Raw genomic sequence first — 24,364 nt, 5'->3', positions numbered from 1 at the left:
TTGTCCAAGCTAAGGTCAGGGACCATTTGCTATGGACAGGGCTGAAGGACCCGTACGGGTCCCTACAGCTTAGGTTTGGGGGAGTCAAGAGCAGTTCACCAAAGCTCCTGGATCCCTGCCTGCTGAGTCTCGGCCCATCACAGCCCTTACCCCAACCCTGTAGTCCACTCCTAGTCCAGTGGCACAATGATCACAGGCATGAACAAGGTCTGAGGTCCTGGGAGCAACACAGATTAGCGGAGGTTCTGGGGTCAGAGGATGTACAGACCAGCTCTGCAGGAATGGGGCATGCAGCAGGCCTGGAAAGGACTCTGAGATGGCAGTGAGAAGGCGGAGCTGCCGGATGGGGAGCGCCGGTACCGAGAGCCTTTCCACACTCAGCCTAACAGCCCCCCCCCCCCCCCCTCAGGAGCTCATTACCAACACACCCAGAGCACGAAGCTTATACTCAGAGGAGGAAACGTATGCCAGGTATATTCATATCAGACATCACCATTTGAAAATAAAGAAGTCAGGGGGCACAGATGGCCAACAACCACCTGTTGCCATCGCCTTCACACGGAGCCACCGGAACCTTCCCCAGGCCCATTTCTTCCCAGTCCCCAACCTGCCCAGGTGGCAGCAGAGCTGAGATCAGCAGGAAACCTTGTCACGGTGACCAGCACCCAGCCCCCAGCACCAGAGCACATGCCGTGGCTCCAAGGTATCTTGAGACACCAGGTGGTTGGATGCTAGGGCACTCACTAGGCCTGGGCAGCAGCTTAGCACAAGACAACTCTGCCTTCTGCCCCGGGAAGCCTGGAGTAAGCAGGATGGTCAGGGGCCCAAACCCAGCCCCCAGCAGTGCTATGCCTACTCTGTTAGGCTGTCCACAGTCCTGAGACTGGAGAGACTAGGAGAACCTGTCACATGGGTTTATCTGGCAGGAGCTCTTCGGCACTGACACAATACATCACACTCATGCTAGAAAGAGCTGGCACTTTTTATTAATTGTGGGTGACTAATAAATACATTATGGCAGCCAATAAATTATTACAATAACTAGGTATTTATTAAACCAGCAAGTCACTCTTCTTACAAAATTACAGTTAATGAGGGTAGGTGATGGCAATGGGTGAAGAGGTGGGGCTGCTGTACCTAAGAAGGCTCTGCTAAGAGGAACATGGGGTGCCCAGCCTTTGGCCTGGGACTAGAGGGTTCGCATAGGCCACAGGGGTCAAGTCAGAAGTCAGGGAGAAGAGCAGAAAGTGGGGGGCTGCTCCCCATGCTGGGCAGGCAGCTGTGGCTGGTGCAGGAGGCTAAGGAGGGGACAGGAGGGGAAAGTAGGGCCAGAGGGCTGCCTGGGAGGGTACTGTTTCTGCTGGTGACCTTTGTGCCTGGAGAAGAGAAGAAAGCTGCCCATCATAGGGTCCCCCGTTGTGAATAGAGGGCCCATAACTTTGAATATGGGCCATTATTTCTAGGTTTCTTCTACCTGTTCCCTCCTTGACATGGCCATCTGGCATGGGGGAGTGTCTGTGAGCCCAAGCCTCACTCTCTAAGCAGATGTGTACAAGGCTCTCCTTACTGAGGGGTGTGGGTGGGAGAGGCCTGCTTACCCCAGCCCTTTTCTTTGGGATGCTGGGACTTCCTCTAGCTGCTGGTTGCCTGACAGGATTGACAGCCTGGAAGGTGCTTACCTCCAGTAGCCCAGCTTGAATTTCTGGTTCCAGAGGAGCTGGAGCCTCAGGACGGGGTTCCTGAGAGCTGTGGGGCTGTACTTGGAGCTTACCAGGGGTCCCAGGAAAAAAGCAGTGGCAGCTAGAAGATTCTCTGTGCCCCCAGAATCTTCAGAAGAGGGTGGTGGGTGACTACTGGATCAAGAGGGAAGATCTGGAGGGTTCATGAGTCTCTCCTGGGTGTGGCAGATCTCCTTGTCAAGAGGTTGGGTCATGGAGAAGGGGAGGGGTCAGGCGGAGAGTGAAGCCTACCCTCGGGGCACTGGCTGTAGCATGTAGGACATGGGAACCCTGGGTGCATTTCTTGCAGCAGAGCTTTCTTCAGAGGGCAAGGGCTGGGGTGAAGCCCTGTCAACTTTCCCTGTGGAGACCCTCTGGATAGCCAGGTTATAGGGTTGAGGAGGACACTCTGTGATATCCAGTGCAGTCTACACAGGCCAGCTGCCTCTTTCTCCCAACAGTAAGATGTGGGCCTCTGCTGGGAGGCTGGGATAATGGAGGTCTTCTGCATGGTGCAAGAGGATACAAAGGGACAGGGCACCAGGATCTAGGGGGCTCCACACAATGGATAGTATGAGGCTAAAGGCCAGCATTACTGGTGAGTGGTTCAGATTGGGAGGATTCCATCTCCATCCCCAAACCAGAGTTCAACAGCACCCTCCAAAGTTCAGAACAGAGGCTTGGGGGGCCTCTACCTATATGTAAAGGGAAGATTCTTGGGATGGCCATAGGCACAGGGCACAGGATTTGCCCATAGGCACTAGGCAACAGGCACAGTTCCATGAATGTGGTAAAGGCACTCTTTCTGGAAACTGGCTTCTGGCCTGCTGAGTTAGACCATTCAGAAATTGTAGCATGGTCCCTCTGGGGACATGGCCACAGCATTCCTCTGATCTGGTCACTTACACCACTTCTCCCCAGACCCAAAGCCACGACGGAGCCAAGACTAATCTGTCACACACATTTATCCACCCCCTCACTCCCTGCCACGGTAGCCATGGTACTGATGACACAGATGGGAAGCAGGACAGTATTCCCTATCGATCATGTTCTTGAGGACTTACAGTAGACAGCCTGAGACCTCCCCACCTCGGAGGGCCAGAGTGGGAGGGCTGAGAGCTGCGCAACACACTAGGCTGAGCACTAGGTCAGACAGAAGGTAGTCCTGGGAACAGGAGTGAGGAGTCTAGGCACAGGCCCTGGTTCTAGCCGAAGGTTCTGGCTATTGTGCTGCAGTGATCTGAAGGGGCTGCCTGGGGACTGGGAGCTGTGAGGTGACAGGGATGGTGACTTCTGCCTCCCTGGAGATGGTCTTAAAAGATGGGGCTTGGCCAACATCCCTTGACTACAGGTAACTTTTAACTTGGAGTGATACTGAGAAATGGTTTAATTGGCCTTAGCTACCACAGCAGGTCACCGAGACCGTGGTTTCTAGGAGCCTGTTCTCTGCTACCTCCCAGTACATGGCACAAAGTTCTAAAACAAAATGAGGGGTGTACACAATGGAAGCAGATGTGTGCAGAAGTGGCAAGGTAGCCAGACTGGGGTGAGTCCCTGGAGGATCACCCCTACAAGCATTTGGCACTGGGGAAGGTCCCCATGTCTCCCTAGATGGCCCAGAGTTCTGTTCTTGTTGGAACCAACAAGCCCAGAGCTGTTGGCCTGAGATAGAGAGGTGTTTTCAGTGGAGGCTGGGAAATACAGGGCTTGAGGAAGGCAGAGACCCTTGTAGGTGTAGGCCTTTCCAACCGCCCCAGGACACCTCTGGATCCTTAGGTTCAGCCTGCTGGATGAATGCACAGCCTGCATGACCATTGCTGGGGTACCAGCTGACTGTAGACTAGGAATGGCAGGGAGATATTCTGACTATCCCAAGTCAGCAGAGGCTAGAGTTGCCAAAAACCGTGCCAACCCTTTCTGCTTAGGAATCTCTGAAGCAAAGCCCCTCCCTGGGCTCCTAGGACCCTTTCCTCACTGGGTATATGTCTGAGCTGGTTTATACTCCTCCTGAACTCATACTTCAGGGTGCTGCCTCATCGCTTGCCCTCTGCCCTGAGACCAGGAATCTACTAAGGGGTTCCTGACTTCCTGACCAAGGTGGAGCAAAGCAGGGCATTGACTTCAGGGCCTAACTCCTAAGTCCCCTGTGCTTCTGCCTAAATAATCTCCAGGTCACTGCCTGCTCTGGCTGTGACCTGAAGGAAAGCTTATCTATTCACTCACACCCAGGCTAGCTGAGCCGTACAGCCAGCAGATGGCTCTCTCAGGGCTTACAAGCAGCCTAATACAGGAAAGAGATGTCTGCCCCCTCAGCTTTCCCTCCCACCCTAACTTCTATGGCACAGGTCTTGTTCCCCCACAAACCCACCTTTGCAGTCAGCCAGTCTTAAGGAATATTCCCAGGCCCATGGGAGTCAGGGCTGAGTATCCTGGGGAGTTCAAGGGCAAGGGAAGATGACCAGAGAAGGACTAAGATCCAAGGTGAAGGAGGAGGGAACCCCAAGGTCTGAGTCTTTGCACCCCCAAAGCGGTCTGATTCCATGTTGGCTTTTGGCGACGGAACTGCCCTCTACCAAACAGATGCCAAGGAAAGCTGAGAGATGGCATCAGCTATCCCCTAATCAGACAGCACCTGCCACAGGGTCATCCTGCCAGCCACCCTGTCACCCCAGGTGAAGAACAGACACCAGGACTTGGCGAAGGAGGCACAGAGAACAGGACATGCCCACCCGAGCCAGATGGCAGTGTTGCCCACTCAGCCTCTGAGTAAAAGACACAGCCGACCAGTGAGCAGCACCCGGGTGGTATGCAGCCTTCTCTGGCCTTGTGGCACATGGTGCCCCACTTCTCTGCCCAACGCTGTTCCTGTGTGTCATGCAGCTAAAGTGGGGTAGGGTGGGGATGCTCAAAAGATGCTCCTCCTCCTCCCAACCCAGGCCAGCCTTCGGGTATTTCTTCAGTGAACAGGATATCTGAGTGGTGGCAGAACTCTGGGTCCAGGGGAGAAGTGCGTAGTGGGCTGGGCAGGAGGCCAGGGCTCAGTAGAGTCCACAGCCCCGCAGGTTTTTGGCGATGATGACGTCCGTCACGGCATCAAAGACAAATTGGATGTTGTTGGTATCCGTGGCACAGGTGACATGGGTGTAGATCTCCTTGTGAGCTGACTTATTCTTACTCTCATACTGCCCTTGGATGTGAGCCACGGCTTCTGTGAAGGCACTGGGGCCTGCAAGATGAAACAGCAGGGGTCAGTGAGGGGAGATACCCCAGAGCCAGTCAGCACCCAACCCCTGGGCTGGCCATTGTGTCATTTAGGCCAGTGGCCATGGAACAGGTGCCAAAACTCTCCTCAGGACCACTAGAAGGCAAAGAACATATGGAGCGAGAAGCCTAAGGGCTCAGCTCCAGCAACAGTGACTCCTGCTAGCAGCTGGTGGTCGAAACCTGGTGCAGAGATCACCTTAGGAAGCAATGGAACTTGCTATTACAGGGACTGTCTGAGGGTGAGGCCTGCCCGAGAAGCTGCTTTCTTCCTCCATGCCTACTGACTCCAGATGCAAATTCTGTCATGCCACAAGCTGTAGGTGGGGGATGGAAGCAAGGCTTTTAATCAGTGACTGCCTCTCTGTGTGCTTGTGAGACTTCAGAGAGGGCAAGGGCCTGTCTGACACCATGCATTCTGCCTGGCTGTGAGCTACTGTGGGCCCCTTCCCCTTCTCCTTGACAGTTTCCTTTGTTCCTTTAGGATAACTGAGAACTGACTTGCTCATGTTCTTCCAAGGTTCCCCACATTGATCTGGTCCCCTGGTAAGTCCAGGGAGAGGGTGTTTGAGAGAAAGCTCTGGCTTGGAGAAAGAACGGAAGGCTAGGACTTCTACTTTGCATGGAAGCCCTCCTGTCACTGCCCCAGCTTCCAAGAATCTATGGCTAGCATAGACAAGGCTGGGACCACTTGGTAAGGGAGGATCAGGAAGAGGACTGAGGTTTGAGCCTTGGTGCATAGCTCAGGTGGCAAATCTGAAGGAGTCATCCCAGCCACCTGAGGCATATTCATGTAGGCCACAGGGCTGGCTTTGAGCATCTAACAGACCATGCTGTTTGCTAAATCAGGGCTGGAAGTAAGGCTAGTCTCTGCTCAGCTAGGCTCCCCTCCTGTATTGACTCAGCTCCAAACTGATCTTGGTGATCACAAGGGCATCTCATAGGCCATCTTAAGGCTGGAGAAGAATCTGGCTGGTTGATGACGGATGCTGAGCCCTGTTCTCAGCTGAATGCTCTTGGGGTCCTTGCCTACTGTTTTTGAGAAATGAGTTCAGGAAGGGCGGGATGCAGACGGCTGTGCTGCTTGCCTGACTTCAGGACATGATGCACAGCCCCATGCTGTCAGGGTCTGTGTTTTCTGCTCTGTATTCTCCTGGACCTGGCCAACTGAGAACAGCTAACAAGGACTGGCTTGCTCTGGGCTTACTACAGCCCACCTGACTGGGCTGCTGGTCCTCAGGGGCCCTTGTCAGGCCTTTCTCGATGTCCAGCTCAGACCATTGTATCACAGATAGTTGGCCTCTTGTCCCTGCTATTTCTGCAATGTGGGCAAGGCCCTGCGCCTTGCCAGATTCTGTCCCAGCTAATGGGCTTGCATGGGAGATTGTTAGAATGGCTGTGATCATGGTAGTGACAAGAATTTTGTAGTGATCACAGATTTGCAGTGAGTGCCATGCTTTGCATCGTCATAAGCATCTTTCACCCTTACAGTAAATCTACAGGGATTGGGAGAGATAGCCACAGTGACAGCCCTCATCTCACGGAAACCAGCCTGAAAAGGCTATGACCTGCTTAGGCCGCTCTCCGGGGGCTAAGTAGGGATGAACCCTGCTAGGCTACCTTACTCCAAGACCAGGTTTGTTGTCCCTTTGGCTTTGGGGTCTCCCACTGCAGTCCCTAGGATCGTTAATATCACACTGGAGATGGACATGTTACAAACAGGGCAGGGGTCCAGGCCCTAGCTGCCCAGGGCTTCTTTCCATAGCTACCTGTAGTACAAGTCTTTGGGGGTGGATTTTGCAGGGTGATCTGGGTACACTCAAGCACAATAAAGCCACCTGTTTGTTTGGCTGCCCTTGGCTGTAAGGGGCTGTGTGGGATGAGGAGGGCTCTCTCTACCTGTGTATTCAGGAAAGCAGATGGTCAGTGGGGACTTCTTGATCTTCTCCTCAAATATGTCCTTCTTGTTGAGAAACAGGATGATGGATGTGTCTGTGAACCACTTGTTGTTGCAGATGCTGTCAAAAAGCTTCAGGGATTCATGCATGCGGTTCTGCAACAGAGTGGAGATGAAGGTGAGGGCTGGCTGTACCCAGCACCCTGACCTACTGTGGCTACGACACAGCGAGACAAGCAGAGGGATGGGCCACCAATGCTCCTAATGCATTACTGGGGACAGAGACAGAGGGCCCACATGGACAAACAGGACATGTCCCTGCTTCATTCCACATACAGGCAGGTCTGGTTGGAGCTGGGGTGGGTCGGGAGTGCTGTCCCTTTCAGAGAGAGCTGGCCTGGGCAGGGCAGTGAGGTCGCTGCAGAGGCTGCAGTCCCTGGAGAGGACATGCACCATGCACGTAGAGGACAGGGGTGCAACCACCATCCAACATGTCTCCACGAAACCGTGGCTCATGCAGACTTCGCTACCAGGGCCTCATTCATTTTTGCCACCGAGGTCAGGAGGGTGCACGCATTCAGTTGGATAACATTAACCGAGGACTGGGGTCCTCGAATTAATCCCGAGTTGGAAGCAGATACCAGGGGGACAGCGTCTCGGGGGTGATGTTGCTGTGGCCTTGGTAGGTTGGGTGACTTTGTTGGTTGACTGGGCTGTGGCTGGACTGAGGGAAGCTCTCTCTGCGAAAGCTGGGAGTTGGGGCTGGTTTCTCAGAAGAGGGGCCAGGAGAACCCCAAGAAGAAACTCAGCAAAACAGATTAACCGAAAGGAATCTAAAAACCCAACAGAAAGAAAGAAAAAGAGAAGCCCTGAAAAATTGATCCAATCAGTCTCAGACCCGGGAAGTCCAGGGCAGCTGTGCAAGGCACCTTTATAGGCCTTAGCTGCCTTGTGATGGATACTGTGTGGCTGGGATGGAAGGCTGTGTGGGGGAGGATGGCCTCAGCTCAGAGGCCAGCATGGAGCATAGGCCTGGGGCTGGCATTCACAGCAAAGTCACCCAGCGGGGCCCTGAGAACCTGCTGCTTTCAACTCTTAGCTCATGTTTGATCAGAGGGAGATGCTTCATACCTGCCGGGCTTGGAAGTTCTCTCAGAATCTGCCCATGGTTTTGGCCTTGCTTTGGTAAGAAAAGGCCCTGCCGGCGCTGGTGGCAGTAGTGGTGAAGTTGTGGCAGCCTGTGGCCTGGCTGGGTGGCGCTGAGAGCAGGTACGAGGACAAGATGAGCCCGTGGGATCCCAGGGTGCAGCGGGCAGGGTGGCTGGTCCGGTGTTGGGCAGCCACTAGCCGCAGGGCCTTCCTGGCCTAGCTCCAGGAGCTGCCTCCAGACATCTTTGGCTCTGCAGCCCCAACTTCCCCCCAGGCCAGGGAGAGAAGTGCAGTGCTGGGGGCGAGTGGCGCCTACATCTTGCCTCTCTAGGGAAGAGCATCCACACTCTACCGTGTCCCCTGGCTACCTGCCCCTTACACAGGTGTCTGTGCGTACAGCACGCAGCCCATAAGGCTGTTTTACCATCACCCCACAGCACATGCCTGAGGAAGATGTAGCGATTACATACCATCACACAGCTGGCAGGAGTGATGCCAGGCCTTGAATTAGATCTGACTTTCAAGCTGTCCAGTTCACACTCATGTCCTCCCCCCCCCGCCCCGCCCATAACAACTGCTAGTTCCACAGCAATAGTTTTGTTTCACTGCTGCTATAACCAGGAACCACTGCTGTGGGCTACTGGCAAGCTGGAAGGCAACCCTTATTCCCTGAAGGCTTGGTGCTCTTTCCTGGCTGTTGAGTGGCCAGCCTTTGGGCCACATGCTTTTCCTTCTCCAGGGTTCTTGCCTCCAGCCCTTGTGGAGGAAAGCAAGAAAAGTGGAGAATGAGCTGGAGGTAGGGGAAGGGCTGAGAGAGCAGGAAGGTTAGGAAGAATACTGGAGGGAGAGAGCTTCAGGGCCTGGGTGCTGTGTAGCAGTAAGGCCAGTGAGGAGCTCATGGGGAGGGAGGGAGAGGTAGCCACCCCCAACCGGGAGACCTGAGGCTACGGGGCTTGTTGCCCACTGGACATCCCCTTAGGTCTACTCTGCTCCCTGTGGATTACGGAGGGCTTGGCGTCATAGTTGATGGTCCCAGGCCTTGGCTCTGGCAGGGCATGTTCAAATGAAAGGCCATTCTCTAGTATGAAGGGTCTCCCAGTATCCTGCCTCCAGGTCCTTGACTTTTTTCAATTCAATGCTAGATGGAGCAACTACTTCCAGATGTGGCCAGGAGAAAAGATAGACCAAAGGGCGAGGGCACAAGGCTCTAGTACCACAGAGGCAACCCACAGTGATGAGGAGTGTACTGGGTCAGTCATTCGCATGGACGCACTAATAGGACAATGTCCTGGGCTTCGGATAGTCAGAGTCTGGGGTTCAAGAGCAGTTGAAGGCATGTTTTCCCCACCCCACCCTGGGGCTTGGGACTAGAGCACTGCTTGCCACAGGCACTGAGAGTGACAGTGTTGAAACCCAGCCAGCACATGATGAAAGACACCCCTCCTACCAGCAGCTCGGTCGAAAGCCCCATCACTCTGTGTGAATCACTCAGGACGGCGGGTCCTCCTCTATCGGCACTGTACCCTCATAGCACAGATCCCAGAGTTCACCCACACCCTCCATAGACACCAGTAGTGACTGGACTGGGACTTGTAAACAAATCAGACTCATAAGGAAGACAGACCTTGTTCAAGGCCAGCAAGACCACAAGCCCCCCTAGTGACCCTAGACACTGATCCCAAGGGCTCAGGGCTCAGGGTCTAACTATATTCCAGATAGGAGGACAGATGCCAAAATGTGAGCCCATAGTCATGAGCCCCACTTTCAGACGTAAGTTTGTCTCCCATGACCCAGTAGGACATGCTTGGGGCCTCGATCCCTTTCCAGGCTTTGTGAGCAGATAGGCTGAAACTCCAAGTGAGAAAACCTCAGTTGGATGTACTTGGCTCAGGGCAGTCACCAGCAATAATATAGCCACTGGCTGGGCACTGCTAAGCCAGAAACGTTTCCATGACCCTTCCTTAGATAAGGCTAGTGATATTACCATCCTCCTTTTCAGATGAAGAAATCCCGGCAGAAAGAGTGCTGCCTGAATTTAGCAGTATACCAGTGGGCATCAGAACCGGGATGAGGCCAGGGGGACGACAGGCGAGGGCCCCTCTCAAGCCAGGTGGCAGGTCTCAGAGGCTGAGTCTGACATAGAAAGCTCAATGCCGCTCTTGCCACTCACCAGTATGCTTCTTTCCTGGTGCCTTTCTTGGCCAGGCAGCCCCACACCTCTCCAGACGGCCAGCACCCCGAGAAGGGTAGAACAAGCTAAAGCTGCCTTTTCTGTTGTGCATATATTCTTAGCTACAGTCTGGCTTTGTAGGATTTGCTTCATTTTTTTTTTTTTTTCCTGGTCTGAAAGCCCTGTGACTCCATTGTTTGCTAATGAGGTGCTTACTGGCCAAGACCCCAACTCAGATAGGTTATTTGCGTGAGTTTGTACACAAACTGCACCAGGAGGCCCCCAGCTGCTGTTGTTGCACTGGCCTCACTTGGCTTTGCCTTGGCAACACAGAATGAGTGAGGGCGCCTAGCATAGCCTGCCTGTGAGGCCCAGGCCTCCAAATCTTGGCTTGTTCTATGGCCATCTTTCACTTCAGCTCACTCACCGTGGTTTCGTCCTCGTGGAGCACCTGGTCATAGCCGCTGAGTGCGACACAGAAGATGATGGCCGTGACATCCTCGAAGCAGTGGATCCACTTTTTACGTTCAGATCGCTGGCCCCCAACGTCGAACAGCCTGGAAGAAGTCGGGGAAGGCTGTGAGGGTGGGGAAGCCTGTGATCTGGTGGGGAGAGCGCTGAGCAGTGGGCACAAAGCATGTCATTCTGGGCACCAACAGACTGTAGATGAACCACTGCAGCTCTCATTACCCCTGAGACCTGGCCCGGGACGGAACTGTGTAGGCAAGTAGGGTGACTCAAAGACCTGCCTCGCCTCTTGGCCTCTCTTCTAGTTTTCCCTCTGAAAGAACAGCCAGTGCTCTTAACCACTGAGCTATTCCTCCAGTCCCAGATTCTATTCTTTCCATGTATTCATATTCCATCTTTAATTTCCCTGTGCCAAATGTACTGCCTTAGATATTAAAAAACTGAGGCTCGGGGGCACGTTACTAGGCCTGTCACTATAGAGCCTGCTGTTAGGCTTGGTCACCAAGTCCCCATCTCCTTAGGCCTTACCTGAAGTGGAGGTTCTTGAATGTAAAGTGGGTTTCTACGATGCCGGTGGTTTTGACCCTGGTTCGGAGGATGTCCTGCTCCGTGGGCTGGTAGTCAGCGGCTCCAATCCGATCCAGGCTGTCCAGGTAGCTGGGGATGACAACATGCAACAGTCCATGGACCGGGGCCCATTGTAGGCTCACTACCTTTAGAGTCCATATCAGCCAGAGCCTTGGCAAGGTTGACTGTGGGACCAGTTAGTGAATGTGGGGACAATTAGGAGAGAACTTGAGGGTCTTAGACTTGCCGTCTCTAAGGTCCTCTAATTCAGACTCAAAGGAGCTGGGCATGCAAACCCAGCTACACAGGGATGAGACTATCAAGTTCACAGCACAGTTCCCTTATGTCTTCATTTAAAAGTAATAATGGCCAATAGGTAGGATCTATTCTTTTAAAAAATATACCGATTTACTTTTCTGTTATGTGTATGGGTGTTTGGTCTGCATGTATGTCTGTGCACCACATGCACGGGCACCACAGAGGCCGGAAGAGGGTGTCAGATCCCCTGGAATGGGAGTCACAGACATTGTGAGCTGCCATGTGGGTGATGGGAATTGAACCTGGGTCCTCTGAAAGAACAGCCAGTGCTCTTAACCACTGAGCTATTCCTCCAGTCCCAGATTCTATTCTTTACATGTATTCATATTCCATCTTTAATTTCCCTGTGCCAAATGTACTGCCTTAGATATTAAAAAACTGAGGCTCGGGGGCAGGCATGGTGGTGCATGCCTTTAAATCCTAGTACTTGGGAGGCAGAGGCAGGTGGATCTCTGTGAGTGCAAGGCCAGCCTGGTCTACAAAGCGAGTCCAGGGCAGAAAGGGCTCTGTTACACAGAGAAACCCTGTCTCAAAACCAAAAACACCCCCAAACAAAAACCAAACCAAACCAAACAATCCCCTGTCCCCCCCCCCCAAAAAAAAAAACATACACAAAAAAACTGAGGCTGAATGCAAGTAAGACCCATAGCGCTAGAGTCTTCATTCTTAGTGCACCATGGTACTTAGAGAGGCTCTGAGCATCCATCTACCATTCTACACTTCTTTCTTCTTTTAGCAAGAAGTCTGTGTGCCTCTTCCCATTTGATGCTCTTGTAAGTGGAGATCAGGGGATTCACTTTAGCCAAGAAGTGGTAGGACCTCCCTAGAGTCCAGATCTTTGGAATCAGGATTACCCAAGTCCTTTCAATGGTCTGTGATATTGGGACCTGCCCCCACCTTCCACTTCTTAGGAGGCCAGAGTGTATCAGGGAAGGTTCAGCTTTCAGTCCTCCGTGCCTGACTCTCCTTGTCCACAGCTATTAATGGCCTCTTCTCTCAGGGTACTCTCTGTGGCCCTGTTGGACACCAGGCCTGGGGAACCCTTTTTGTCTTGCTATTCCTACCTCAGCTGGGCAATGTCCTCTGAACATACAAGCTGTCCCCTGGTCTCACTTTATGCTGAGTCTCACCAAAGCCTCCTAAACCAAGTATGCTGGTTGGTTTTTTCAACTTGACACAAACCTAGACGTATTTGGGAAAAGGGAATCTTAATTAAAAAAATGGCTTTATAAGATTGGCCTGTAGGCAAGTCTATATGGCCTTTGCTTGATTAATGATTGATGTGGGTCTCATGTAAGGTGGAGAAGTGTTATGCCCACCAAAGGAGTGAGGACCAGGACAGAAGTCTAGCAACAGACCTGGTCCCTCTCCCTCTAAACCTGGGGTCTACAGGGTCAGGGTTGGGGTGGGGTAATACAGTAATTATTTGGTCTTTAGAATGCTTATAGGCTCCTTCTGGAGATGTGTAATTTCACAGCCTTATCAGGGCCAGTTTAACTTCTAAAAGGATATAACTCTGGACCAAAAATAGCATTTATGAAAGCAAGGTGTGGTGGCATGTGCCTGTAATCACAGTACTCAAGAGGCTGAGGCAGAAGGATGGGGAGGTTTGAAGCCAGTCTGGGCTATAAAACAAGTTCCAGGTAAACGTGGGATACTGACTCAGATTTCTTATTTAAGGTTGTAACAGTGACCACAGTAAGAACGAAAAATAATCCTGAAGCTAGAAGAAAACTGGAGGTGGTGGGAGAGTGTGGGAAGAAAGAAGGTGAGCTCAACTCCATAGTCAGATCTCAAGGTAAGGGTCAGGAAATCCTGGGCAGAGCCAGATGAGTAAATGGAAATGGCTGAAGGTGACAGGTGGAGAGGCACTGCGCTTTTATGGGCTGCTCCGTTGTTGAGACGCTTTTTGCAAGGATTCACTTTAGTATTAATAAAATGGGTAAAACCTGAGAGGAATATTCGGTGGACCTCCAGAAGACAGGCTGAGGCAAGTAGGCCCTGTGAGGCCCCAGACAGTCCTCTTGGAAGAGAAGACAGCCTTGGACTGCGGACCAGCATGGGGCAGGGGCCAGTGAAGCTCTAGCTTCCAGGGCTACTCAGGAGGCCCTAGAGGGAGCTGACTGAGAGGTACTCCATCTGGTTTCAGGGAGGCCATTCTCAGGCCTGTGATCTGAGTATAGAAAGGGAGTTTGGATCTTTGCTAACCAAGGTGTCCCTGAGAGCTCATAGGGCTTGGTGGCCTGGGTGGCCACTACCTGCTTGGGGCTACAATCTACCATAGGCATCTGCCTATGTACAATCCCATGCAGGTGTGAGAAATGGGAAGAGTTTCTTGGCCTTACGCTGGTATCTGGTTTGTTAGCTGCCATCATAGCCAATGAAATACCCACATGTCATTAGTTAGTAGTGTTTTGTTGGGTCCAGCTGGCAAAACTAGTATAATATAGACTGTAGTTTTGAATTTTTTATTTTAAGTCAGGGGCCTAAGTCTGTATATCCCAGACTAGCCTCAAACTTGCTACCCTCTTGCCTCCATCTCCTGAGCTGGTGTCTATCATCTTGTCCAGAGATCATGGCTTATTAATCTCAGAACTATGGATGTGGTGGACCAGTTGGCTATGTGTTTTAGGGCTGTCCTATCTAGTGTAGGATGTCTAGCCTTGTCCTTGTCCTTTGGGTGCCTGGAGCAGCACCCCCTAGTGCTGACAACAACAAATGCCTCCAGAATCAGGTCCCACACTGAAGCACAGTGACAACGTGAGTCACATGAGGCCAGTGCACACATATCCTCGGATGGTGGGTAAAGCCTGCAGCAGATCACTGCAAACCCTTCTTGAAAGCTTGAATACAAGACTACAAAAACTAGGGACGGTCTTTAATGTCAAGATATAACCCCAGTGTTGCGTTCCATTCCAGGACTCTAGAGCCATGCATGTGGGAGAGGGTGGCAACTTTCAGCCTGTGGTCACCTGGTGTCATAGGAAGGGCAGGGCTGTGGCTTTTACAACTTTTCATTTCTCTTCATCTCTGTCCCATCCTTCCTCTTTTCTTCCTCATTATCTAGTTACAGCACAATACTGAAAGATATACTTGTTTACTTATTCTATTTCTTGACCGAGGACTACTTATTTCTTACTTTGTATTTTAAAGCCAGAAGAAAGCTGGCAGTGGTGGTGACACCAGCAGAATTAGGAGGATCAAGAGTTCAAGCTCATCATCAGCTACATGGTAAGTTTGAGGTCAGCCTGGGTTACATAACACAAAATAAAACAAAGCAAATGAATAAATAATAAAAATATTTAAAAACACATAAAGTAATGGATTTCATTATAACATTCTCACACATATTTCAGAAGTTTATGTTTGTGGTGCTAAATATTGTCCAGGGCCCTGCATGTGTTAAGCAGGTATGCAAGCTAAACCTTAGCCCCAAGTCTGTCACTTTCTTAGAAACAGAATGAGATGGCACTATCTGTATTGTTTTCTGCCTGTATATTTTTGCTGTTGTTGTTGTTTTTTTTATTTTTGTGTGTATTTTGTTTGTTTGTTTTGGGATAAGATTTGTCTATGTATCCCTGGCTGGCCTGGAGTTTTCCCTGTGTAGACCAGGCTGGCCGTTAGCTCATAAGGATCCACCTGCTTCTGCTTCCTGAGTGTTGAGGTTAAAGGTGTCTTCCAACACACCTGGCTCCTGTTTGGCTCTTGATTCATACATATAGCCTGGGGTTTTCTGGGAGAAACAAACTCTACCTGTTGGCCTGGAACCTCCCCTGTGGGGTACAGGCATGGTCCAGGAGAGGTGGTGACCAGGTTCCTGCCCTCCAGAAACTTCCTGTGGGGTTGTCTCTTTGCTTTCTCCCTTCCCTGGCCTCTTCCTCATCCTGGACATAGGAAGTGAAGTCCTTCTTGCCCTTCCCTGATGCCACTCTCCAAGGTGTGTATCTCAACCAGAATCTTGCCCATCTTCCCCAGTCCCCAGCTCCCACCTCTGTGGCTGCAGCTGCTCCAGCCTCCAGCCTGCGTGCACACTTACTATTTGGCAGAGTCATTGAGCTGATACTCCCGAGATCGGTTGAAGCACTCCTGGATCCCTGAGTCGCCCCAGAGTCGCATCATGGCAGAGAGCAGCTCTGCAGAGAAGGGTTCCGTGTCTTCCATGCGACTCACCACATCACACACCATCTTGGAGTCCGCCTGCAAGGACAGAGGGACACATTGCTCTGAGACCTTGGTGGGGCTTCTGATGCAGTGTCTGTCAGGACAGCAGGCCCGCGCCAAGAGAGCACTCAGTCCCTGCCTGCTCAGAGATGTGGATGGTTCTGGCCTCACTTTTCCTTTGAAGTTATTCTGCCTCAAGAAAGTTCCAGAGCAGAGTTCCCAAACTGTGGGTTGTAACCTCTTTTTGGGGGTCAAAAGACCCTTTCACAAGGGTTGCCTAAGACCATCAGAAAACACAGATATTTATATTACAATGCACATCAGTGGCAAAGTCACAGTTATGAAGCAGCAATGAAAATAATTTTATGGTTGGGGGTCACCACAACATGAGGAACTGCATTAAAGGGTCGAAGTGTTAAGAAGGTTGAGAACCACTGCTCTAGAGCAACAAACTTTATGGTCAGGCTGAACTCTCTGCCCTTCCATCCCCCTGGGGCAGCTCTACTTTCATAGGTCTGAAAATGAAGCTATTGCAAAGGAGTTTTTTCTTGTAGGGGGTGGGAGGATGACAACAGTTTAAAGCCTATGTTCTTGGCTGTAGTTTTAATTTCCTATTTTCTTACCTGAGGGAGCAAGTCCCTTGGAACCATCTCTACCTGGGGGAGGGTCTGGTTGTTTGAGAACTCTGATTGGCTGAAGGATTGGACCTGGATGGAGCTATACTTTACAGGTATGTGAAGCTAATCCTTCATAGATGCTTAAAACTCATGTCAATACTGACTGAATCACAAGAACGCAGGCCCTTAAGTGAAATGTTTTATTTGGGTCTTGCTGTGTAGTATAAGCTGGCCTTGAACTCATGATTTTCCTACCTCAGCCCAGTACTGAGATCACATGTGTGTGCCACCATGTCCAGCTTAAAATTTACTTTTCTTCATTTGTACTCATTTTTTTGTGATCCTTGGCTATCAGGCTTGTGTGTGATCTAGGAGAGGGAAAAGAGAAACAGTGGTACCCAAGTTCCCTCCTTCCATCTGCTCCTTGTCTGGGGGCCAAAGTTGAGCATGCTTAAGGCACACGAGTAGAGCCTGTGGCTCTGGACACCTGCAGGGAAAGTTCTGGGTAATTCACAGGTAGTTGAAGCCCACTCTGCATCTAGGGTAACAAGCAGGGCTCCCTCATTTTCAGAGTTGAGAAGAATGCAGAACAGGAGCAGGAATGCTTGCTCTTGGGAAGCCACAAGGGCTGTACCATTGCCACTGCCTTGCACATCCTAGCAGTACTTTATAGTTTACCCAGGACTGCTGTACACACACCGCTTGCTTAGACCTTCACAATCACCTAGGAGGAAGCCATCAGAACAGCATGATGGACACTTCTTTGCTTTCCCAGGTGGTATCCATTTCCTCTGCCCTCTTCCCCTTGGGTGGAGGTTCCTACCTCCTGAATCTGTGGCTACCGTGTTAGTTAGCTAGGCTTGAAAGTCGTTTGGGATGGCCTTCCCTCACCAGAAGCTTGTAACTCCAGGAAATGCAACTGAGGCTCTTAAGGAGAATGGAGAGTTGAATCCTGGGTACTACGTGGAGGAGACACGCCTTCCAGTCTGAATGGGCCTAGTCCTTAACAGCTACCTACCTATCTGCAAGCTCAGCATTTGTGAGGCAGGTGGTTCCAGGCCAGTCAGGACCACACATCAAGACTCTGTCTGAGAGAGACAGATATTGGAGAGGGGTGGAAAGGGATTGAACCTTGTAAGTTATAAGATTCCTATCTAGGGAGACCTACTAGTAAAAAACAGAGAGCACTGTCTCCTCTTTTTCGAGCTGTTTCAAATGGGCTTGTTCATCACTTGGAAAGGCAAGGGCCATGCCCTTCAGGGGAGGCCGTCAGTTCTGGAGATATCAGGAGCAGTGGGAAGCCCGTCTGAAATGAGTTGGTACAGTAGTCCCTCCCTGTGCTCACTGTCCACTTGCACACTTTGAAAACGTTTCACTTCACTCTGTAACAAACCCTGCCTGCTTCCTGTCTAAAAATTATTATTTAATATGCATAGATGCCAGCATTATATTTGTGCACTATGTGCATGCCCAGCGCCTGTGCAGGCCAGAAGAGGGCTTTGGGTTCCCTGGAAGAAGAGCCAGTGCTTTTAACTGCTGAGCCATCTTCTCACCGCCACCCTCATCTGTCTTGTGTACATGTTCTGGATGCCTCATTTGAGTTCTTTCAACAGAGGGAAATGCAGACAACAGGATTCCCCTTGGCTCACAGAATGGCATGGGGTGGCAGTGTGTGGATTCATAGAGAGGCCTGGCCTGCTTCTGTTGGTTGCCGTGGGCCTCTGCCATCACCATGAATGTGCCTGGCTTCCTATTAATCCCAGCAGAGGACTTGGGATACATGCACAGAGCGGAGCCCACAGCAGGTCTCTGAGCCACTTAGCTGAATTAGGGGAGGATTGTTCCATGCGTTACTGCTGTGGCACTTGGCAACATAGTACTTATGAGTCAGGGCTACAGAGGTTAAGGGACTCAGTGATAACGCTTTCCTGCTTCTTTCTTGAGGTTGTATTCTTAGGGGCTTCACCACAGGTTGGGAGAGACAGATCTCAGGGGATATACTCTTGTAAGCTTACTCCATTGGAAAAACTCCTGGACTAACAAACATATGTCAGTAGGGGGCAGTCAGAAGGAGCAGTGCAGGGTCAGAATGGAAGCTAATGGGTTCACCTAGGCTAGGGACAGTGTCCAGTACCTGGCTTTCCTTATTTCAGCACGCATAACTCTGCTTTGAGCCCTTTCAACCTACCAAAGCCCGTAGATACACTCCCCAATTAGCTAGTTTGGGAAGTAAGTGAGAGGTGCTTTTTGAAAGCCCTAGACACCCTCTGGGGTGGGAGAGACAAAGGAAACAGATCAACACCAGGAGGGTCTGTGGCAAAGAGAAGCTTCTGTGTAAAGGGTAAGTGGGACTTCTTAGAGACTTCTCCACAGTCCTGCTATCTGACTAGGTCGCTATTTGCTTGTTAAGAGTCTGTTTATTGCCACAGATTTATGGGAAAGTTGTCAGCTGTGCTCTCCCCACTGCCTCTCCAGCAGGGAAGTGACCCCTGGCAGGAAACTGGAAGGCCATGCCCACCATGCTAACCCAGATGCAGGGTCTTGAGGACAGTGTTCCAAACACCTGGGTGTCTAAGCCACCTCACCTGACAGGGAGGGCTGCTCACTAAGGCAGCCAGTTTCCCAGGGTCGATCTGGGAAGTGGGTGAGTCTGGACTTTTGGTGCCCCAGGCAGCCAGAATGACTCAAGGAGGGGTGGGTGGAGAAGAGGAGGCAGCCTCCACCTGCAGCTAAAAACAGCTTGCGGAAACCTGTGAGTCAGGGCCACGCTTCTGCGCTTCTGCTCCCTCTGCCTGGCCTGGCTGCCCTTGGGGCATCTCTGAATCCTCAGGGTCAATCTTCCTACCTGTGGAAGTAGGCAGCCAGAGTTTCCCGACTTCCTCAACACCCATACTCCTCGGAGCCTGCCAGTTCTGTACAATGACAATTCCAGAGCAGGGGAGGACTGCAGGAGGTAATGGGGCAGGCCAGTCAAGGCTTCTGGCAGGTCAGAGTCATGCTTCAACTTGAGTGTCCAGAACCACATCACATGAAGGACCTAAGAGCTGCACAGAAGCTGTGTGTACATAAGCTGTGGGGCCCCAGATGTAGGACATGGAATTTTATGGTTTCTATCCTGGAAAGCTTGACTCCAAGTGGATAGCTGTGGTAGGGGTTGTCCTGGGGTTCTCAGCACACAACTCAGGGTTCTGAGTTCTCCCCATGAAAGGCGAGTGGGAGGAGCCCATGCCTGTCTGTCCCTGGTCTCTTTTAATCTCCCCTAGCTGTGACATTACCTCTCATGCTACCCACCTGGCAGAGAAGCCAGACACAGACCACAGTCAGCTGCTCCCATTCTTTCCCTGTAGCCTCAGTCTGGCTCTCTGTAGCCTATGGTACCACAGAGCTGGAGATCACCAGTACCCCAGCACCAAGACTATCTTCTTCTTAAAAAAAGAACCCCGATTTTTTTGTTTTGTTGTTGTTTTTTTCAAAACAGGGTATCTCTGTGTAGCCTTGGCTGTCCCGGAATTCACTCTGTAGACCAGACTGGCCTAGAACTCACAGAGATCTGTCTGCCTCTGCTTCCCCAATGCTGGGATTAAAGGCATGTGCCACCACTGCCCTGGTAGAACCCCTGATTTTTTTTTAAGTTAATTTTTTTTTCTTTTTATCCTCGGGGGTTTTTCATTTGGGAAATTTTTAATCTGGGCACAACTAAAAGGTTGTGTATCTTAATGATTTAAGTAGGGTAATCACTCGATAAATTGCACAACAAATGTAGGCTCAAGCACAACATGGAATTATGGCTTTAAACAGAAGACCCAGGGCCAATGAGAATGGCACCTGATGACCTGAGTTTGATCCCTGGGACCCAGCCACAGTATGGGAGGAGACTCCAATATTGTTCTCTGATCTTCACACACATGCTAAGTCCCCCTCTTCCCTGCACACAAAATAAATAGTTTTTAAAAAATAAATGTCCATGAGGCTAAGGCTATATCTTAGAGGTTGAATGCTTGACTAGCAACCATGAGTTCCAGGGTTCAGTTCCTAGCACGTACATGAATGAGAGCATGAATAAATAATAAAGAGGAGGGATGCATTTTTTTCACATCCATTTTTCCTTGCTACTGCTCAGAACTTAGATATGGGCTCCAGCAGCTGGGTGGGATCATCACCCTAGGAAAGGTGGGGAAGTGATCTGAAAATGACCTGACACTGTGTACAAGTGTTGTGCTAACATGATTTCAACTGTTTAGGTTTTTATTTTAAAACAAAATTTCTGTCATATTTAAACAATTGTTTTCAGAGCATTCAAATTGAACCTAATGTTACAATACTATGTTTATGAATAGTTTATGTTCATCCTGTTTATGTTCTTTGAATAGTTTCCCATTGTTCCTAAGTTCTGAAACCATCATCATGTCCCACCAAGCCCACCACCAACCTGTCTTCAGACTCCCCCCCTGTCCCACCAATGTGATCTAGCCAAGCATCTTCCGTTAGCTCATCAGGCTGGGAATCCCCATCAGCTGCTCCATTTGTTCAGGGGACTTTTGCCCTGGCTGTGCCTAATTTGACTGTCCCTCTATCCTGTGTTGTGGCTGGTGCTGCTGAATGTACCTGGTCCTCAGGGCAGGGTGATCTCGACTTCTTATGGTAACCTGAAGCTCATCTAGTGCCCTGTACACAGCTTCTGTGCAGCCAATCATATGCAATGAGGCCATGTTAGTGCCCAGTCCAGACCCCTGAGCACAGTGATGGAGGGTAAGATGAGATTCATTAACATGCCTGGCAGCCTGTGGAGAACACCAAACAACAGGGAGAGTCCATCCATTCCTTTGCCTGACTGCCCTCAGGCGTGGAGAATGGGGTTCACTCCAACCGTGAGCTTCCTGTCTAGGTTTCCTCCTAAGTCAGAGGTGCAGCTCACATTCTACCATCTTTTTTCCAATATGGCCCCACAGCCCTCTGCCCTCCTGCTGTTCACCTCATATGAGGTCTGGCAAAGCACAAATCTGTCCTAGGGGTAGACTCCTGAGTGCTACAGTCTAAATGTTTGTGTTCCCCCAAATCCCTCTGTTGAAATCTCAATGCCCAGGGTGACAGTGTAGGAGTCATCATGCAGGAGATGCCTAGGTTAAGATGGTAGAGTCTCCGTGAATGGGACTGATGTTCTTCTAAGAGGTCAAGAAAGACCCTTACCCCTTCCATCATGTGGATCAACCATCTCTAGAAAGCAGGCCATGGGATCCTGCCTCAGCTGGAATGTAGGAGGCTCAGCAAGGGCCAGCTTCTAGCTGGGAGCCAGGCTGCCTTCCCCTGCCTCTGGCCAGGCTCTGTCTGCTGGGTGCTGCGCTCTCCAACTCTAATGTTTCCACTCTATCTGCTGGCAGCAGAGCCCCAGGTTCCCAGAAGGAAGACAGCACTCTTTCTTAAACCAGCCTGAGTGTGGACAGAGCTTCTGATTTGGGGGGATGCACATGCTTTATATAATTCTACTGGCCCGTGCACAGTTTGGAGGTAGACCCGTATTTGTCAAATTAGCTTACAACCAACCACAGTACCTCAACCAGCTCCTAGGACATTTGTAGAAAGGAAACTATCAGCGAAGACTCCCCAAACCTGCAGGAATGTGGAGTGGCCACTGAGGAAGGCAGAGCCCAGGCAAGGATAGATCATTGTTCAAAAAAAAAAAAACCAAAAAAAAAAAAAAAAAACCCAAAAATCTTTGCCTGGATTCTATGATGCCAGAAACGATATGCACCACCTGGCTTCCTGGCAGAGCCTCCTGTTCCGACTTTTGTTAAATTGTACTGAAGATTTGCTGCTTCGGTGGGTGGTCACTTTAAATTTGCATCTCAGTAGTTCTGACTCAAGTTAAGGCTTCTGTGAAGATCCCTTTCCTATGGCTGAAGCCCACAGGGCTCCTCCAGCGTACAAGTCTCCTCTTCTCTTACTGTGGACAGCACCCTGAGCATGAGTGGCTCCTCCCTCTGCCAGAGTGCTGGAACGACACTCATGCATTGTGCTACTGACTATGTGCTGGACAGGAGAGGAAGTGCCGTGGAACTCAGCTGGTAGTCCAGGAAGAAGTTTGTGGACATGTGTTCCTACCTGGGTATGAGGCCATGAGCCCCTTTCTGTACCACTGTTTCTACTATCCTGGCTGTAGAGCAGGAGCAGAAGGAAAGTTTTCTCCCACTGAAGAGAGAATATAATCATACTTGCTCCATGTAAAGGCCCGGGTGGGTGGGCCCAGACCCGTTCTCAGTCTGGGCTCCCAGTGTAAGCAGAGGTCTGGTGGTCCTGCTGTGAACAGAAAACAGCATCTTTGTTTTCTCCACAGGGTCATCATGTGAAACAGGACACAAAGCACAGGATGGCAGCTTGTGCTAGCATCTCCCTGCTGGATGGGCATGCTCCTTCCCACCTGCTGACCTGCTGTGGCCACACAGTAGTAAACAAGACCATGACAGTGACAGGGGCCTGGATGTCAGGACTTTTCTCTAGGGAGCAGCTGGGATGGCAGGTCTGAATGTCAGGAGTCATGCGCTGTTCTTATATTTAGTATCAGGAGGCTGAGAGAAGTTGTGACTTCTAGAAGTCGCCAGCAATTTTTTTTTTTTAAATTAAATCACATCAATGACAGAGGAAGCGCATAGTCATTCTTACTGTTTTAAATGGTAGAGCCTTTCTGATGAAATGGATCTTGCTCCTAATGTAGACATGCAAATGGACTCATGCCACTCAGGGTGAATGAGAATCACTTTGGAGAACCCCAGGGTTCTAGAAGACCCCTTGTGTGGACCTGTGCGTGGCATCTAAGATGACAGGTGGTAGGCAGGAAGATGGAGGGGCAGCATGGCCTGGTTCCCCAGAAAAAGGCTGCCTTAGGCCCTTGCTGGGAAGCAGAGAATATCCAGGGTAGTGTTAGGGTAGTGGTGCCCTTGAGGTGGAGGCACATGGTAGATCCCCTACTCCGAAGGATGGGCTACAAGACCATGTGTTGTAGGGCAAAAGTTGAGCATGTTGAAAGCAGTACTCAGACCTGGTGCCGGGTCAGCCAGTGGGACAGTCTACTGGTACCCGCCAGGGAGGTTGCTGCTTCAGAGAGCTGTCTCCAGCTGGTCTCCAGAGCTAGAGTCCACTAGGGAGGAGAGCTGTAAGCTCCCAGGGATGGCGAGGGCCTGTCCATTGCTTACACTGGCTCCCACTTGCTGGGCCACAGGCAGTCCCACGCCGGCTTCTGCCCCAGTGTCTCGGAGATGTAGTGGATGCCTGTTTGCACTGCGAGCATTCACAGTGATTGAGTGAAAACAACACTGGTCACATATCTTCCACCAAGTCCACATGCTGCAAGAGCTTGTAAGGGGCAAGATATAGTCACTGTTTGAAGGCAGGAGGCAAACTGCACTCCTAAGACTTGGGTCTTCTCAGAAAGACACACATGGTATATACTCACTTATAAGTGGATATTAGAAATATAATATAGGATAAACATAATAAAATCTGTACATCTAAAGAAGCTAGGCAAGAAGGAGGACCCTGGGTAAGATGATCAATCCTTACTCAGAAAGGCAAATGGGACAGACATCATCTGGGGAGGCAGAAAACAGGGAACAGGACAGGTGTCTACCACAGACGGCCTCTGAAAGACTCTATCCAGCAGGGTATCAAAGCAGATGCTGAGACTCATAGCCAAACTTTGGGCAGAATGCAGGGAATCTTATGAAAGAAGGGAGAGATAGAAAGACCTGGAGAGGACAGGAGCTCCACAAGGAGAGCAACAGAACCAAAAAATCTGGGCACAGGGGTCTTTTCTGAGACTGATACTCCAACCAAGGACCATGAATGGAGATAACCTAGAACCCCTGCACAGATGTAGCCCATGGCAGCTCAGTCTCCAAGTGGGTTCCCTAGTGATGGGAACAGAGCCTGTCTCTGACATGAACTGGCTACCTCTTACAGAGGAAGACAATGCAGCCAGTCCTGATGAGATCTGATAGACTAGGATCAGATGGAAGGGGAGGAGGACCTCCCCTATCAGTGGCCT

At 50.8% G+C, this 24,364-nt stretch overlaps 1 protein-coding gene across 3 annotated transcripts in view; it reads right to left on the bottom strand.

The window, feature by feature from the left end:
• Window positions 1–24,364, bottom strand: part of Gnao1 (G protein subunit alpha o1) — a 158,569-nt gene that overhangs the window by 7,314 nt on the left and 126,891 nt on the right. For 2 of the 3 annotated variants that reach the window (XM_055620994.1, XM_055620995.1), the window contains exons 4-6: window positions 15,585–15,745; window positions 11,192–11,320; window positions 10,623–10,752 (exon numbers count right to left, since the gene is read on the bottom strand). In XM_055620994.1, coding sequence (XP_055476969.1) covers window positions 10,623–10,752; window positions 11,192–11,320; window positions 15,585–15,745 — 420 coding nt within the window. Of the gene's footprint in view, window positions 1–884; window positions 4,945–6,878; window positions 7,033–10,622; window positions 10,753–11,191; window positions 11,321–15,584; window positions 15,746–24,364 lie in introns of those variants that run through there. The other variant, XM_055620993.1, reaches the window with a different exon arrangement.

The sequence above is a fragment of the Psammomys obesus genome, unplaced genomic scaffold (genome assembly GCF_907164565.1).
Source record: "Psammomys obesus unplaced genomic scaffold, mPsaObe1.curated_primary_1811, whole genome shotgun sequence".
In the NCBI taxonomy this organism is placed as follows: Eukaryota; Metazoa; Chordata; class Mammalia; order Rodentia; family Muridae; genus Psammomys; species Psammomys obesus.
The sequence above is the reverse complement of the archived record's forward strand: the minus strand, read 5'-3'. Positions and strand labels throughout refer to the sequence as shown.